The sequence below is a fragment of the Phragmites australis genome, chromosome 13 (assembly GCF_958298935.1).
Source record: "Phragmites australis chromosome 13, lpPhrAust1.1, whole genome shotgun sequence".
Taxonomy (NCBI): domain Eukaryota; kingdom Viridiplantae; phylum Streptophyta; class Magnoliopsida; order Poales; family Poaceae; genus Phragmites; species Phragmites australis.
In genome coordinates, this window is record NC_084933.1 from 28,319,066 (window position 1) to 28,336,239 (window position 17,174).

General features: G+C 43.7%; 1 protein-coding gene across 1 annotated transcript; it reads right to left on the reverse strand.

Moving 5' to 3' along the window:
- Window positions 1–3,697: 3,697 nt before the first annotated feature.
- On the reverse strand, window positions 3,698–8,468 carry LOC133887837 (polyamine oxidase 3-like). Its single transcript, XM_062327824.1, has 10 exons — window positions 8,312–8,468; window positions 6,114–6,226; window positions 5,908–5,996; window positions 5,695–5,808; window positions 5,517–5,604; window positions 5,343–5,428; window positions 5,157–5,259; window positions 4,962–5,059; window positions 4,445–4,874; window positions 3,698–4,358 (listed from the first exon to the last, which is right to left on the reverse strand). The coding sequence occupies exons 1-10, from the start codon at window positions 8,322–8,324 to the stop codon at window positions 4,041–4,043; spliced, it is 1,452 nt and encodes a 483-aa protein (XP_062183808.1). The 5' UTR covers window positions 8,325–8,468; the 3' UTR covers window positions 3,698–4,040.
- Window positions 8,469–17,174: the final 8,706 nt, after the last annotated feature.

The following is a 17,174-nucleotide window of genomic DNA, read 5'->3' on the forward strand; positions in this document are numbered from 1 at the left end:
AAAGGATAAAATTAGGAACACTCCAAAACCCATTTTGGACACTTCCCCACTTTCCGCTCCGGACTCTTAACAACAAACTCTCACTTTGGGTTTGGTTGGGAACTCTTGAGCACTGAGACACGACAATTAGCTCACGTTGCATCCCTCTTAATAGTGCGGCATACCTATACTCAAATTCAAAGATAAAACTCGTTTGAACCACTTTGAGCATTTGAAAACTTTCAAGTACCGCTTCTTTTTCTTTCAAACCTTGAGGGTTGCCAACTTCCATATATTCTTCACTCCATCTCTTCTTGATTCTTCATATGATTGATGTGAATCATCCATAGCTTCCCATAGCCTCGCACGGTCCATCGACGCAAAGCCTTCACTCGCTCTTCACCACCGCCTTGGTCCTTCGGCGCCAAGCCATTTGCTTGCCCTTCACCACGGATGGTCCATCGCAGCTGAGTCTTGCTTGTCCTTCACCGTCTTGCCATAGAAAACTACTTTGTATTCGACATCTTCAAGGAATTCACTTTTTCATATATGGAGTCCACTCTTGTTCTTCACTCTTGGCATATATGATTTCAATTCAACTCATGCCTTCTTATGGATCCTAACCCCAACTCACTCTTAAGCACAAAGCACATGGGTTAGTCCATAAAATCTAAATGAAACTTTTATACCTTAAGTTACTTGATCTCCATAAGTAACTTATTAGCCTTCATGCATATTGTCAATCTTCATATAGAACCTAACCCCACTCATTCTTAAACACATAGCACACGGGTTAGTCTATAAAACTCTATTGACAAGCATACCTTTAGTTACTTGATCTCCACAAGTAACTTAGCCTTCAAGCTTATTGCTAATCTTATTGAGCTTCTTCTTCTTCCGAGCATCACTTTGAGCTCATTCATCTTGATGTACTTTTAATCTCCCAATTTACCTAGAGCTCATTGCATATCTTTTATCCATGCATCACCTATGGAACAACCTACTAACAAACTCAACACCATTGTTAGTCCATAGGTATTGTCATTAATTACCAAAACCACACATAGGGGCTAGATGCACTTTCAAAATCACATAAAGAAAGAGAGAAAAAGAGAAACAAAATATTACACCATAAAATGCCATAAAGATCTCACACTAACATACTTAAGTTCTTACACATTTAAAGATCGACATCAAGCACGTCACACATAATTCATCATATATTACATTAAGTCTTACATGTCCAACATTGAAAGATAAAGATTTTGAGGTGGTAAAGGAGACATGAAATTTCCCAGAACCCAAATACTCCGGGTGAACTCGGAGACTCCAAATTCAGGCAAAACAGACAGCCTGAAAGAAACGATACATTCTCTCCCGTTTTAGCATCAAGTCACCAAAAAGAAAGAGAAACTGAAAGAGAGAGATCTAGTCACTGCCCATGTAGTTATCATCTTCATCTCCATCGCCACTAGCATCATCATCATCCTCCGAGCTTTCTTCGGCACCATCCAAATTCTCTTCTTCGTCCTTGGTCTCTTCCTCAAAGTCTTGAACATGAATGGATGGTCCTGCACCCCCAACGATAGCTTGAGCTTCATCATACCAGGCCCATGAGATTTTTTCAAAAACCTTGAGCTCACTCACTTGTTCTTCGGAGGCAACCGAAGAACATGGAGGCTCAATTCACAAATGAATATGAATTATCTTTTGTCTTTCCTCAATCTTCCTCAACCTCAAATTGGTCTTATCTTTGTGCTCCTCTATGTTCACGGTATTATGAGTATAAACATTGAAAATAGCCTTGAGAGCACTCTTAATAAAGGAAGACGAGTATGAGAGGAATAACTTCGCCTCGGTGCTGCTCTTTGTGTTGCGCTAGGTGTTGTCCTTGGAGGAAAATGTGGCATAGAAGAAGTTGATTTTGATATTACCAACTTTACCCTATAAGGCTCATACTTTACTTCTTTAAAGAAATTCTTTTTTATGATTTTCTCTATCATAAACATAATATAGAGAGTGTAGGAACAACTTTTTAGCTACATCAAAAGCTACATCCTTTTTAGCTAGGTTCTTCTTCAGTTCAGCTGCTTTTCAATATTGCTCCCTGTTGTCCTTATGTTTCTCCCTCAGTTCAGTTGCATACACTATCTTACATGGCTTCATTGAGCAATTGACAACTAAGCAGGTCAGTTCTATATTCTCCGTTTCATGTATGGAAATAATTGATCATGCCTGCCGCTGCCCCTTGTCGTCAGAGCGCCCTGTCGCCGCCGTCCAAAGGGCCCCGCCAGAACAAATATGTAGACGACATTCCTTACCATGTACGGGAAATTATTAAGTGCATTGTATTTACACGTGGCTATCTATTTAATCAAATATTATTTATTGTATCGTTTATTTTTATTCTTGATGTTCTAAAGCCATATTAGAAACCGTAGATGTATAAAAATTGTGTGTGCGTGTCGCACATGCATGGTTACTAGTAAAAAGTAAATTTTTATGCCATTTTTGCAACAACTTCTTTTTCACACGAATTTCCATGGTTTTACATAAGGGCAGATTGGTTGACCGTATAGGAGGAATATGGCCCAACGGATGTGTATAATAAGCGTATTTGATTGTCCGTATGTACTGTTCCAGCATGACTCATTAGATGTGTTGTTTCAGCCTAGCCCGATAGATGTAAATGTACGCCCATAACTTAGCCTGTGATTTGATGATTCAAACTTCCCTTTGCAGCCTAAATCGACGGATGCAAGAGCCTGTGTTTACTTATATAGACGGACTCACTTATCAAGTGTCGTAAAAATCAATTTCGTACGAGTAACCAATCACAATCTCAACTTTTATATCCACTCATACGGTTTTAGATTTAGTCAACTAAACAGAAACTTAAACTTAACACAACCTATACATACAGATATAACCAACCAAACTCTAATTTTTAAAACAAATATAACCCCACTTAACCTAATTTCCTTCAACCTATATATATATAGTATCTTGTGTCAAAAGGTGGGTCGCACACATATTCAAGGCTGTGCGAGACTGGATTGAAAATGATGATGGCGTGGTTGTAGTCCAAGACTTCAGTGTTGCTGCTGCGGCAAGTCAATAGCAGACGACCGTAGTGGCAGTCATGGATGCGCCACCTCAATTCGTGGAGTCGGGTGAGGAGGAAGTCGCCCGAGCGGCCCATAAGACGGGGGGAATCCGGAGGGGCCGTGGTACTCCTTGTATGTAGGAGAAGTGGCCGAGGAGTGGTGGGATAGACGGGTGAAGCGCGTGGAAGCGACGGCGGAATTTGCCGGATCCTTGGATGCGAGCGCGGCGCGGGCAAAGGACGGGTGACAGAGGATCTCCGCGATGACCTCAGGGCAGAGATTCAATAGCGAAAATTCATTCATAATTTATAATTCTTTTTATTTAAAATAATATAGTTATATATATTATTAGTTAAAGCGTTGTGTTTATGTTTAAGACCGTGCCAATGTTCTAATGAACTTATATTTATTATTCTTATTGCTAAGGAATCTCTGTTGCACGCTAAAAAAAAAGCTGTATGCCTGTACCAGTTTTGAAGTTTCAGAAGTCGCAGTACATGCTCCAACTTGACAAGAGGCTGCAGTCCTTGAGCATCAACTAACAAAGGCAGTTTCAAATTTATCATCCAGTCTCCAAGACCATAAACTTCTGATCAAACAAGGGACAAGAATAGCAACCAGTCGTGCTTGCTATTATGCGTGCAAATTACAGCGTTCATCACACATACACCATCTTCTTCTACAAAGATGGCCTCGTAGCTCATGTTTACAGCTTAACCACACACCCATGCCATCCTTACCAATATAAATAACGACTCCCACACAAACTCAATGTTTGATGATAAGTCTAATAGGGCACACACAGCAAGTACTACTAACACAAGCCTCATGCCAAGGAGAAGCAAGGGAAGTTTCTCCTATGCTGCCTTCCTCGAGCAATCAATGGAATGGTCAGCGTACTCGGCTGTGGTTTCCAGCACCTTGACTGCAATTTTAGGGCGACTGCTGATCTGATTAGAGTCTAGAGATGAGCAGCGGGACACAGACGGGGCTCTCCTCTCCCATGGCAGGGTGGCACATCTCCAGCATGTCCAGTTCCCTGAACCGCTCCAGAACCCGCATCTTGCATTCCTCAGCTGCCATCAGACCAGTGGAGAAGGCGCCGTGCACTGTGCCGGTGTACTTGATACTCGTGGCCTCCCCAGCGAAGAAGATGTTGTCCACAGGGATGCGCAGTTTCTCATACAGGTCCCGAGGTTTGTCCACCCCATCAAAGGTGTAGGAACCAAGTGTGTTCTCATCTGAGCCCCAATGTGACACTAGATAATTTATCTGCAATAAAATTTGGGAACATGACTGAGAAATGGCATAGCAAGATTCTTAATAACAATATTTGAGATTAGTGCCGACATACTAACCGGCTCAGCCGCGTTGGGAAGAATCTTCTTCAACTGAGAGAACGCAAATTGGGCAGCAGCCTCATTTGACATCTTTTCAATGTCACGAGCAAGGCGGCCAGCAGGCATGTAAACAAGAACAGGATGGCCTGTTGCCTTGTGAAGGTTGAGGAAATAGCTGCAGCCATATGTGCTGGAGGAAACAACCCCAAGGAACTCCACGTTAGGCCAAAAAACCTGGCTGAAGTGAAGAACAATTTTGTTCTCAACTCCAACTGAAAGTTCTCTAATTGCGTCTTCCTTCCACTCTGGCAGTCTCGGCTCAAATTTAATGGTGTTTGCTTTCAGAACACCCAAGGGAACAGCAACTACTGCAGCATCAGCAACGAATGTTTTACCGCTGCTTACAGTAACCTCCACCCTGTTTCTGTGGCGAACAATTTTAACAACCCTAAAGAAAAGAACTTAGATCAGTACTCTGAAGGTAAGGCAAATGAAACTACGACTGTTAATTAACAAATGAAAAAGATACACATACCTATGGTTAAGGCGTATATCTAAGCCTTTTGCCAGAGTATTTATAACCGGCCGATATCCACGAATCATGAGGCCATGGCCACCAGGAAGCAGTACCTCCTGCACCCCATAACACATAATATGGTCGTACATAAGACAACAATTTCATCATGCTAAAGTACACTGAAGACTCCAGCTAGTAACGAGAAAAACATACCTGGTCCCAACCTTGTAGTGAGATTGAATCTGCGTCAGTGGCAAACCAACCCTCCATACGGCACAAATACCACTGAAGAACTTCATGAGCAATCCCTTCTTGCCTGTTCACACAGACAACTCGGTTAAGATGACTGGTATGTTTGTGTGAACCGCTGCACAAAGACAGAAATTGGATAGTACAAACCTCAAGTATGGATTTCTCTCCATAACAATTGCGATGGCTTTAGCAATAGACATATCTTCACTGGTTTCTTCCCTCAATTTGCCAGTCTGTGTGCAAAAGTGTTATGGGAAAATCAAATGCCAAGAATATACTACCTAAAATCAACAAGCACCGATAATTGAAAGGAGGGATTACCTCTTCCAGTATATTCTCAAACACCTTCCCAATCTTTTCAACCAACTCTTGTGGAACTTGACATCCCTTAGTGTCATAGAGTGCATAACTGAAAGGCAATAGAACAAGTTAGCTGGACGTTGAGTTCCATCATCTTTCATCTCTCAACATACAAAACAACCTAGATGCAAAGTTCTACCTCTCCAGATCATGATCAAACAGCACAGAATCATCTCCACTCGTGCGGTACAGTGGAAGTCCGAGCCTTCCAATAAGTGGTGCTAAGGGATTTTCTTCACAGACACCATGAAGCCTGATGTATAGAAAAAGGTGAAGAAAAAAAAAGTTCAGAACATTCCTTCAACATAAACTTTTGGCCGCAGTTAAGTATAAATAAAAGAATGGAACTAACCAAGATGCTCCCAAATCTACAGGAAACCCAAAAGAGTAGTCAGTGTGAACTCGGCCACCTATCCTATCACGGGATTCCAGAAGAATAACCTGGGAGGCATCACGACATTTGAATTGCATCATAAAGGGTCGTATCATTCTCAAATAAATGCCAAACCATTGCACCACCACCATCACAACATGACCATAAATAACACTAAGAAATACCTGGAAGGACGCATTTCTGAGCGCATTGGCTGCAGCAAGCCCTGCAAACCCACCACCGATAACAATAGCAGACGGTGTGTGCGACTTTCTTGTAACATTCTCACCGTATGAGCCTGACATGAAGACAAAATAGAATGTTTAACCTCAGTAAAGGTGACAGAGGGAACTAAAATGCTTAAACACAAAATGAGTTCAGAAGTACATGTTTGCTTCTGTTTATTGTATTGAGAAGGGGAAATTAAGTTTCAGATACATTTCTAGTCAAATTCATGGTTCCAGTACTCACTTCTGAAATACCAACAACTGGACACATAAACCAGAAGAAAATAAGTGCATGTTTGTTTCATCTGTGGATTGTGAAAAACAGCTTGTAGATTGTGGATTGTAAAAATTGGATTGTGAAAGCTGGATTGTCAATCCAGCCTGTGATCACAATCTGCAAGCTGAAACAAACAGGCCCTAAAGGTGGATAACTTCTGTTTTTTCGACTATATCCATATAAGAAACTAACTGAAACTTTCACGTGTCCATTGCTGCTATAATGATTGGATGACATAACCTGTTCAAGTTTAATCTTCTCTAGATTTTGATGCAATCAGATGGTTGCTTGTGAAGGTTAACCGAGTTGGTGTATCTGGAGGGGTTTAGTGCCAAGACAGATAGTTTACTCTGATGCAGAAAGGGAGAGTTTCTAGCTCCAAATTATAAAACATCAATTCACACAGAAGTGACATGAAGAAGCCTACCAAGTGGTGAAACTGCCGATATCACCTGTTCTTCTCACATCAATCCTCCTCTACTCCCTCCACCATGGAGGGTTAGTAGTGAGGCATGTTCCCCTGTCTCAGAACAATGATGGTGAGGTAAGGCAGGACAATTTAAGATTTTCGCTTACCCCTCCCAACAGCTAAATTGAGTTAGACCTACGCCGTGGTCTATATTAGTTATGGATACTCTGACAAAACACAGATCACTCTTGACTCTTCCAACATTTTCATAGCATGAACTATATATTCTACATTGAAACATAACACAATTATCTATGATCACGAGAGGGTTTTCAAAAGATTGTAAAGGCCACAACATGGACAGGACACAAGGTCATTACTCATCGGTACACTCTTCTAGCTTACGTTTGGACAAGAGAAGCAATCAAACTAAAGGGGAAGAAGCACTGCACGTCTTGTGGCCATTGTTTGTCTTGGTATTACTGGGTACATGGTAGGATTGTGGTCGAAAACTCTTGCAGCAACCCCTCTACAGGATATGCTTCAGGACGCTAAAAAAAGCAGCCAAACATTAGTGGTCACCAAGCATCTCTCATCTAATGCCAACAAGAACAATGAAACACACTAAGACCCAAAGGTAAATATCCCCGTATGTGTGACAATGACAAAAGCAAATGCATTATATACTGAGAATGAAACATATACATGCAGAATGCAGAATTGGAAGATAGTGAACAAGTAAACAACTACATCCACTAGCCTGCCCACCGTGTGCATGACAATGATACGGATCGTGCATGCATGGAATGAAGCACGGCACTTAGCATGAACAGCGTAGCACTTCGTGGCATATGCTTCTTCAGCAATTAAAATTTATGGTCATCAATAAATGATGATGTTTCAAATATCAAAAGTCAATTAGTGCAACAGTAGTAGGCTTGTGAGAGCAATTGTTTCACTGATCCAAGCTCTCCGTAGTATTAAAAAAAGCACAGGAGTCCACAGATCCACATGAACTTGTTCTTGTCATGAGCTAGTAGGTCAAATTCTAGAAGCTTCCAATTGGTCGGTCCCCTCTTGCGTGAGGTGTTGGCATAACAAGTGTAAGATGCAAACATCTACTAGTATTCTTTGTTTTTTTCCCGTCCTACCACCGACAAAGGAATAATGGTTGATGGCTCTTTCATCGGGTTATCAAAAGAGAGTTTTTAGAAGTTTGAAACAAAATCATAAGCAAGTTAGAAGTAGAAAATTTCAATTTTTACACAGAGTTGCGTTGATAAAGTGCATAAGCTCCTCAAAACTAATACCTAATCAACAGTCCAATACCATACCAACAGTCAATTCGATATAAATTATCTTTTGCTTTTACCAGCAAAAACTTAAAATTGGAAGAAAAATGGATCTGTCAACTATATGTAAATATACCAAAAAATCGAAAAGCTCCCAGACAAGAACTAAGAAACTTACTGTTGTTCGCCATCTGTGCAGCTCTGTTCTTCTCCTTCACAATTACTACTGGAATTAGAATTGGAGGGATTTAATAACTGAGGGGAGAAATGCAGCAGGAAGATGAGGAGGCAGGCGACGTAGTGGTTCGAGTTCGAGTTGAGTCCCAGGTTCACAAAACAATTCATGCAGCCGTGCAGCCGGATAGCCGCAACCCTCCTAGGAAATCACGTTCCCCCGCTCTCGCGATCTCACACGAGCTTCCAGTGCCCCCCAGATCCCATGAAGTTTCAGCAAATACGATTGCAGAGCAGAGAAAAACTCCGACGGGGCAACACTGCAAAATCAGAGAAATGAAACTATTTATTCGTTGAAAAAATTGATCTTTCCGTTTCAATTGCACAAGAAACGCTTCACAATACGTGAATCCAGGCTCCAGCGATTTGCGAGGGGGAAAGGGCAAAGGAAAATTTGTTCCTTTGAAGCAATCTCTGGCCAAAGCAAACACCAGAATCGCCACGGAACCCCGGAAACCGATACCGAATCCCGCACTGTATCACAGGAAGCCGCCAAATCTCGCAACACGATCGAACAATCTAGGCAGCTTGGGCAAAAACAAAAACAAAAAAGTCTGCCATCCCCCCCCCCACCCCCACACCCCAAATCAGGAAAAAAAAAGTCAGCCAAAATCGCACGCAAACGGCAGACTCCTCGGAAAAATCGTGACACCCACCTCGAAACCTCGCTTGAGGCCGGCGAATCGGATCGAAGAACCGCGAGAGACTTGTGGAGGATCGAAGAAGACGAGATTTTCACTGGATTTTTAGGATTTCGGAGAGGGGATTTTAGGAGACCTGCTTCCTGATGTCTAGGGGAGCTTCTTTGTGTTGCCTTTGGGTGGCCTGGTGAACCTAGTGGGTTGCATTTATAGCTTGCCTCGGAGAGGACGAAGACGAAGGATACGTGCACCACCCGGTCACCTTACCCGCCAAAACCCACCAAACGCGCGATTTTGTACTCGTTTGATCACATCTGGACGGACCTGATCCGGTGATCCAGGAGCTGTCATAGTCTTGGTGAACCATGTGAAGCGATATTTCTGCGAGCTTCCTAGATTTCATGCGAAGTGTGAACGTGACGGCTGTCGGCGAGTTTAGGGAGAGGATTAAGGTTTGGGGTGTGGAGGTTCACACGTGATCATGGGATTGAAAGGAGGCTTGGGGAGGAGACCGTGCAGGGTAGGTGGCGGGTGCAGCTGGAGCAGGGAGGCAGTTTGGAGGGGTCAGTGGCTGGTCGAGAAAAATAAAGTGGTTAGTGTGATAAAAGATTTATTCGAGATGATTAAGGTAGTGTATCGTAATATTATAAAAAAAATGGAGGAAGAAGATGACCATATAATTTTAAATTAGAATTAAATAACTTGTGTCATCACTGAAAGACGTCCGTTTTGGAGCGTATGAAATGAAGTTAAGCACAACCCATATTTCTATCTCGAAATTTACCATGTTAACAGGCATTGATCAGTGATCACTGCTAAACTTGCTACAGCGAATAGTCGAATATTGAACGAACCGATCAAGGGAGTGAGCTCATGGTTGTCACGCTCCCTTCGCCCCCAAGAGCACCAAAGCAACGCCAAGATTACACCAAAAAGAACGCAAATCGATCGAACCGGTAGGGCAGAAACTACAAGTCAGTCGTGCAAACCTTACGAGCGAGTACTTGTAGAAAAACGAATGAATTTCTTTGGGTCAAATTAATTACCTAGCTAGCTATTCGTAGAGATTAAATTTCTAACCAACTCAATTGGCAACGAGCATTCATAAAATTCATTGAAAGATCGTATATTTTATCTGCAGTACAAGTATTTTAATTCCGTATAGTTATATCAAGTACGATAACATCCCGTACACGTCTAGCGTAGCTCAATTGGTATGACTCCTAAGAAGAAGTCAACCCGTCCGAGCTTGAACTCAGGCGTGCGCATGCTGGGGCGCTACCCCTTCGCGGCACGTCCTAGACCATCACGGTGGCACCGGTGGGACCTATGTGGCCCTGCTAAACTAAAAAAAGCATCCCATACACGTTTGCATGCACGAGGCTGCGTACAAACAGTCTATTCACATACGTGGTGCTAATTTATCGGTGATAAGGGAATCAAGATGAACCATAAAAAAATTTGAGTGAGGCCAACTACGGTAGAGTCGACTTCCACTGCTACAATAGTTAATACGGACATCATGTGTCGGCAAACGAGCTCTAACAAAGTCGACTTCCACTATTACAGTGATGCAGTGTCAATATATTTGCCAATTCTCTCTCATATGTATTATTGTTCACAGAAAATAACTATTATGATCTTGTTTCGCGGATTCGAAATTTCTCGCGTTTGAATTGTGTTGAAAAAAACTGTGTGTGTAATATTGCGGGCGTGCTAGTATACCATCGTATACAAGAGACAGGATACAATGTAATGGAATTGTAACTTTATTCATTCATATTGAATTCATAAAGTACATCTTTCGATTACAATTGTTTTACTCCTCAAACGCACACGCTATCTGACGATCTTCATGATTTGACGATTGCTTTGTCTTGGTTCCCGTGGCCTCGTGAGGCTCTCTGGTTAATTACGCTCGTCTTCGGGCTACCTCCGATTAAGTGCGCTGGCGGTCGTCATACCGAGGTCGTCCCCGAGTCTGCAAGGCTGTAGTCACATGCAACAAAGACCAAGCAAAGTAAGCGTTAGAAATCAAAAGCAGTAAAGAATGGGATAACAGTCTAGCATGAGCTTTTTGGACTGTTTATGTATCCCGGATCATCATCGGCCGCGTAGGCCTCAAAATTATGTTTATGTGCGAAGAGGTGAGCTAGGAGCGCGGCACGACGCGTAGCTTCTACCAGAAGCGGCAGCATGGCCACAACCAGGAGCTCCGACGCCGTGCTTGACTCACTAACTCCCTCTTCGAGGCCTCGGACGTATCCTCATTGGCCGTCTCTGAAAAGCAACTTGCCACAAAGGCGAAGCCACGAAGGCGGGTGATAACACGTGAGCCACAAAGGCATCACACTCTTTGCGAGAAGCATCGAGATCGAACACAGGGCTATTAACAATAGAGTCCACTGAATCATCTTTTCTTTTCTTTTTGCTTTCTTCTCTTCTCAAACACCAAGCCACCAGTATGTATCCAAACTTACAATAGAGTCCACTGAATCATCTTTTCTTTTCTTTTTGCTTTCTTCTCTTCTCAAACACCAAGCCACCAGTATGTATCCAAACTTACAGTGACAGAGAGGGAGAAGGGGGCAGCATATAAGGATCAAGAAGCCGCCCACAAATACATCAGAATAGCCGAACCTCGATAGGGCAAGCGACTGCAAGCCATGACAGTAGCATCACAGTATCAAACTCACCACCAAAGTGATCACAGCCTGCAATAAGGTGTTATGCGGCAGTAGGGAATAGGACTGCCATCACAGTATAGGGCAAACAGGACTGTTAACGAGATCAGCCACCACACATCAGATCAATGACAGAGGCAATCGGCAAGTATGCTCTTAGCCTCCTCTCACAATGATTAATAAAGAACAGGTATGCTCAGTGCTAAGCAGGAAGGTGCATCAGCAACCTTGCATCAAAGCAACAACAGAGGCAATCGGCAAACAAGCTCATAGCCTCAAGTTTTCTCCCCTGCAGCATATGCTCACTCAGCAAGCCATCACAGAACATCAGAATCCATGGGCCGTAAGAGAAAAGCCACACTTATCCGGTAATCACAAATAGCTTCAAGATGAAGCGGCAATAGAGAACCACACCAGTATGAATTATAGCAGTTGGGCCTCAAATTTTTATCACCGGCCAATGACAATCATAGACATATGGCGAGCACAAGTGAGGCACCAGCACGAAGGCTGAGCACACAGAGAGTCAACCGACCGGGCATAAGCAGGACACCACGGCGAGGGGCACGACGGCACGAAGGCCGGGCCATAACACAGAGAGAGTGTAGCAATAATTCGACAACGGGGGGTGGCCTCAGCTTTCATCACCGGCCGACCCCCTCGGCGACATCATGCCCACACAGGAGAAAGAAAAGAGGGAGTAGTCTGGGAATCACCTTGGACGCCGACGTGGACAGAAGTGAGGTCCATGGTAGCAGAGACAAAGCGGCAGGCGACGTCGGGTATGAGGTGAAGCTCACGGGTTTTCTTTTCAAAAGAACTCTCCTCCTCCTTCCTCTCTTCGGGCAGTAGCAGGACCTTAGCGCCGGTGGCAGCAGAACGTGGTGGTGCAAAGGTCTGGCGCAGCAGGGCCCCCCGTCTTCTCCCAAAAACTCTCTCCTCCTCCACGGGCACCCCCTCCCTACACCTTATATAGGCACGGCACGGGGCTCCCTCGCGGAGATTTCGGATCGGGGTGTTTGGATTTCGGGAAGGGATAGAGACGGGTGGAAGGGATAAGCACAGGTGCGGCTCGGCGGATAGGGTGAAGCAGGCCAGTGTGGATGGCTCGGGCCAGAGAAAGGGTGGCGCGGCACGAGGTGAGTGAGGGGGCGCGGCGCGAGGAGCAGCGCGGTGCGCTCGGGCCCAGGGAGAAGCAGCTCAACACGGGGAGCGGACGGCGCAAACGCGTGCGGGCGGTGCGGCGCGGGAGAGCGGCGGCTTAGGTGGCGGCGCGCTCGGTGGGGAAGAGGAACAGGAGGCCAGGCGTGTGGATAAGAGAGAGAGGAGGGGAGGAGAAGCCGGGCCGGCCTGGGCCAAGAGGAAAAAGGGAAGGAGGAAAGGGGCCGGGCCGGCCGAAAGGCAAAAGGCCGGTCGGCCCTCTTCTTACTCTTTTTTTTTTCTTTTTTTTTCTTTTTTTTTTGCTTTTTATGTATACGCATAAGTATATGGGAGATCGCGTATATGCACGGCAAAATACCATCATACAGATCTATTTATTTTTTATTATAATTCTAACCATTCAGATTTGAATTCTTACCATCTAAAATTTAATGTATATAATCTAAAATAAACAACACCAAATTATTAGAATATCCTCTCTCTCCCCTCCTACCCTACAGACTCTCTCTCTCCACCCTCCTCTCACCAACGCCAAAGGGGGAGAAGACGGCACCAGAGGGGGGAGAAGACGACGTCTGAGGGGGATGGACCGAGCTCGCTGGTGGCGGGAGTAGGATGAGCAGCACGCTGAAATCCATTCTATCCTGCGCACGCCGCGCCACTCGAACACAAGTTGTCTTAGCTCTCCGCGTCGCACCACTCACACGTGGGTACGCGGTGACCCGACTTCTCCGGTGACGATTCCGGTGATGGCTTGGCCAACCAACTGCGCCAAAAGCTCCAGCTAGATGAGATGAACTTGGCTAGGGGGGCCTCAACCAATGGGCTCGGTCGGAGCATGAACGACGGTGAGGAGGATGGTGCGGCGGTGCTCGGGAGCATGACGAGCAGCGCGTCGGCGACGGGAGGCTAAATGAGGGCGTACGCGAGGATCTACAAGTGAAGGGGAAGCACATCGTGGTGCTCATCTGCTTGGAGGGGCGGCAACGTGGCGTGGTGTCAGTGAGGCACAGAGGCGGTGGTCGAAGGCGGGGAAGACGATGGGGCGAGATCAATTGTGGCTGGTGAGTGACAGGCTCGGCCGGGGAATCGAGGGAGGAGGTGGAGGAGAAGCTCCTTCGAGCTTCCCTTAGCTTGGCTGCGGCACAGTGGACTTGGTTGCGGTGGATTTCGTGGCGGCAGTAGTGGAGCTCGAGTGGGGACGACGGGCGCGAGAGGCCGTGCGGGAGAAAGAAGCTAGCCGTTATTTTGTAATGGTATGGTGTAATCCTAGATTGTGGGTTCTGGACGGTACAATCAGCCTGTTTATTTTCGATTATGATTTTAGAAGTTAGAATTCATAATGTGAATAAAAAACAAACATGTTCGAAATAGAGTAGCAGTTAGAGATAAAAAAATAAAAAGTACTCTAATAATATTAAGGAATAGTATAATAGTCTTATAGGAGATAGGTTTTAAGTATAGATAGGAGATAGGTTTTAAGTATAGATAGCTTGACAAAGACGCGGGGGTGATCCCAGCTACCGTGTGACACTGTTCGTGCTAACACAACAGCCTTCCTCTACCACAACACGATCGCATCACACTCTCTCACTCTCAGCGTACGCGTCCATTCGATAGATCGAGCACGAGGGAGTTTTGCAACAAGAGATCTCTTTCTTTCATCTCGTTTTATTTTGTCCTGAGAGGCCACGCGTGAACTGATTTTGAACCATCATCGCCTGTCCAGGATCGGCAGGACGACGGTGCATTATCCTCGCGTGAGAGGAGAGGCGCGTGCGCCGGGAGGCCGGTGGACAGCGCCGAGTGCATGTGCGCCCCCACGCTGTTGTCACGAAGCACGGCACGGCACGGCACGCAGCCGTGTTCTCGGGCGCAGGGAGAACCTACCTTCCAAACAAAGTCCAAGCTCTGCGTGGTGATGTTTCGTGGCAACCAACCGTGATCTCGTGAGCCCGCGGCTCACATCACTTGTTAATTAGGGCGTGTGACTGCGTGCCGCGTTTTAAACCATGGATTAGAATCAATGCTGGACATGTTCCGCACAACAGTGTTGTCATGATTTCGGAAGAGCAAATTTCACTTGTGCACTTTGAACCATCTTTAACAACAAAGATTATTTTTTACTATATATTTCACATTAATATTTCAATTTGTATCGTGTTGAAAGAATAGATCTTTTACTATTCTCACATAAAAAATAGTTCTATCCACCTAAGATCATTAGCTCCACTCAGCTGTAAAGCTATCCTACATATATTCTGCTCCTCTGATATATATTCGTTGCGTCGATTAGAAACGCATCGATTAGAAACATAGCATTATGGAGATATGTGATAGTGAGGTAGATATGACCGGGGTGATGCGGCGGTGCAGATTGCAACTTGAGTGGCGCCGACGGTGAGGTAGATAGCTAGATAGGAGCATCCATATAGGCAACGACTTGAGGTGATAGCATTAGTAAGGAATACAAGGAGATGCCAAAGTCTGTGAGAGGTGATACTTAGACTCTGGAGGCTAATACGGAAAGGCGGCTCTAGTAAATTCAGGCTAGAGGGGAAACAGATAAGGAAGAATGAATAAAGAGGAAGAAATATGGGCATGAACGAGCAACCCACCTTCCTAGTTGAATATGTGGGGCTGATGTGGATGAACTTCTTACCACATGAGCACGGTCAAAGACCGAATCCTTAAACATGATGCAAACTGAAATATTAATATAAAATATATGATTTAAAGTGATATATATTGTTAAATGTGGCTCAAAGTGCACTAATACATGATACAAAATAAAATTTTACTCATTTCGGAAATTTGGCCAGTTGGGGTACACACGTGGCTATAGAGATAGCAATTTATCCCGATTATCGTTTATCCATAGGTAAATACCTAGATAGGGTAAGGTAGGAGTAATATTTGTTATCTACAGTTATATTTGTGGGTAAAAAATACTATCCTATAGTTAGATGAGTACAGGTATGGATAAGATATATCCATACTTATCAAACCTGTATGGATTTATGACAAGTAAATTATTTCTTCAAACCGTAGCGTTCCACATTATATAAATATCACAATCCTCAGCTCTCTGCTATTCAATCCGCTCACTCGACCGCCCCTGCTGCCCAATAGTAATAGCGCGTTGTCACGCTGCTCTAAGTCTCTGCCTGGCTGCCCCCCATGTCGTCTCCACTGGCCCTCCCTCGCGCCAGCCAACCCCACGAGTAAACAGGTACACCTACAGAAGACGAGTTTATGATCAACTTTTTATCTGTGAGTGTTTGTGAGGATTCAGATAAAAAATTGACAATACAAATATAGATGAGTGCTGCCTATATACTCGTGGATTCAACTCACCTATATACACTGTACTTGATTGACATACCTACACGGTCACCATGTGCAACGATTTCGGAAGTGGAATCCGACTCACGCCAAGATGAGGCCGAAGATTGAGACGTACTGACGCAGTACAGGTGGAGGCATGCTGACGCATAGCTTATTATCGAGAGGGGTCCCCTCAGCCGTTGCATCAGCCCACCAAATCTGTGGTACCATCTTATTAAGAGTGCTGAATTACGTGGAACTATCTGTGAATTTATTTTAATGTAACTTAATTAATTAGTTAATTAATTTAATTTAATTAATTAATTAAGTTGTATTAGGATAGATTTATAGATATTTATTGACGCTCCACATCCATATGCGGACATGTGGCCAGTTTCAGTTTCTGACCGGAGAGAAAGGCTTTGGAAAAATCTATGACGTACGCGACTAAGGCCTCTCCAGCCGACTTCTTAAATCACGTTTCCTATATTTTTATATAAAGTTTTTTATTTATTTTTATTTCTCTACGCGCTCTAACCGATTTCATAAATCTGGCTTTCTAAATTCAACTCACCTATATTTTATCAGTATCTAATAACTAAAAAATATTTGCAAAGGTTATATTACAGATGGATCTAGTGTTTTAATAATGTATGTCAATGCATGTAGTTTTAATACTATATGGTAATATATGCAATTTTAATATCCTATGATAATGTATGCCATTTTAATATTTTATGGTAATATATACAATTTTGTATATGTTTGAATTTTATTTGAACTCAAATTAAATTAAAAGAAGAATATCACATGGAATGATAAAAATATATATAAATAGTGAATTAAAAAAACTTGTTTTTTAATCATATAACCTAGTGTTGGAAATAATTTTAAAAATTAGTCTATCACATAAGAAGAATATTAATGAATTTTTCTAAATTTTTAAGAATATATTTGAGGTCCTAACAATTGCTAGAATCTAATTAAAATGGAT

Excerpts from the sequence above, each read along its gene's own strand:
- LOC133887837 (XM_062327824.1), bottom strand. Across the intron at positions 5,997-6,113 it reads TCAGAAATGCGTCCTTCCAG|GTTATTCTTCTGGAATCCCG; the intron begins GTATTTCTTAGT and ends GATGCCTCCCAG. Across the intron at positions 5,429-5,516 it reads TTGAGAATATACTGGAAGAG|ACTGGCAAATTGAGGGAAGA; the intron begins GTAATCCCTCCT and ends TTTTGCACACAG.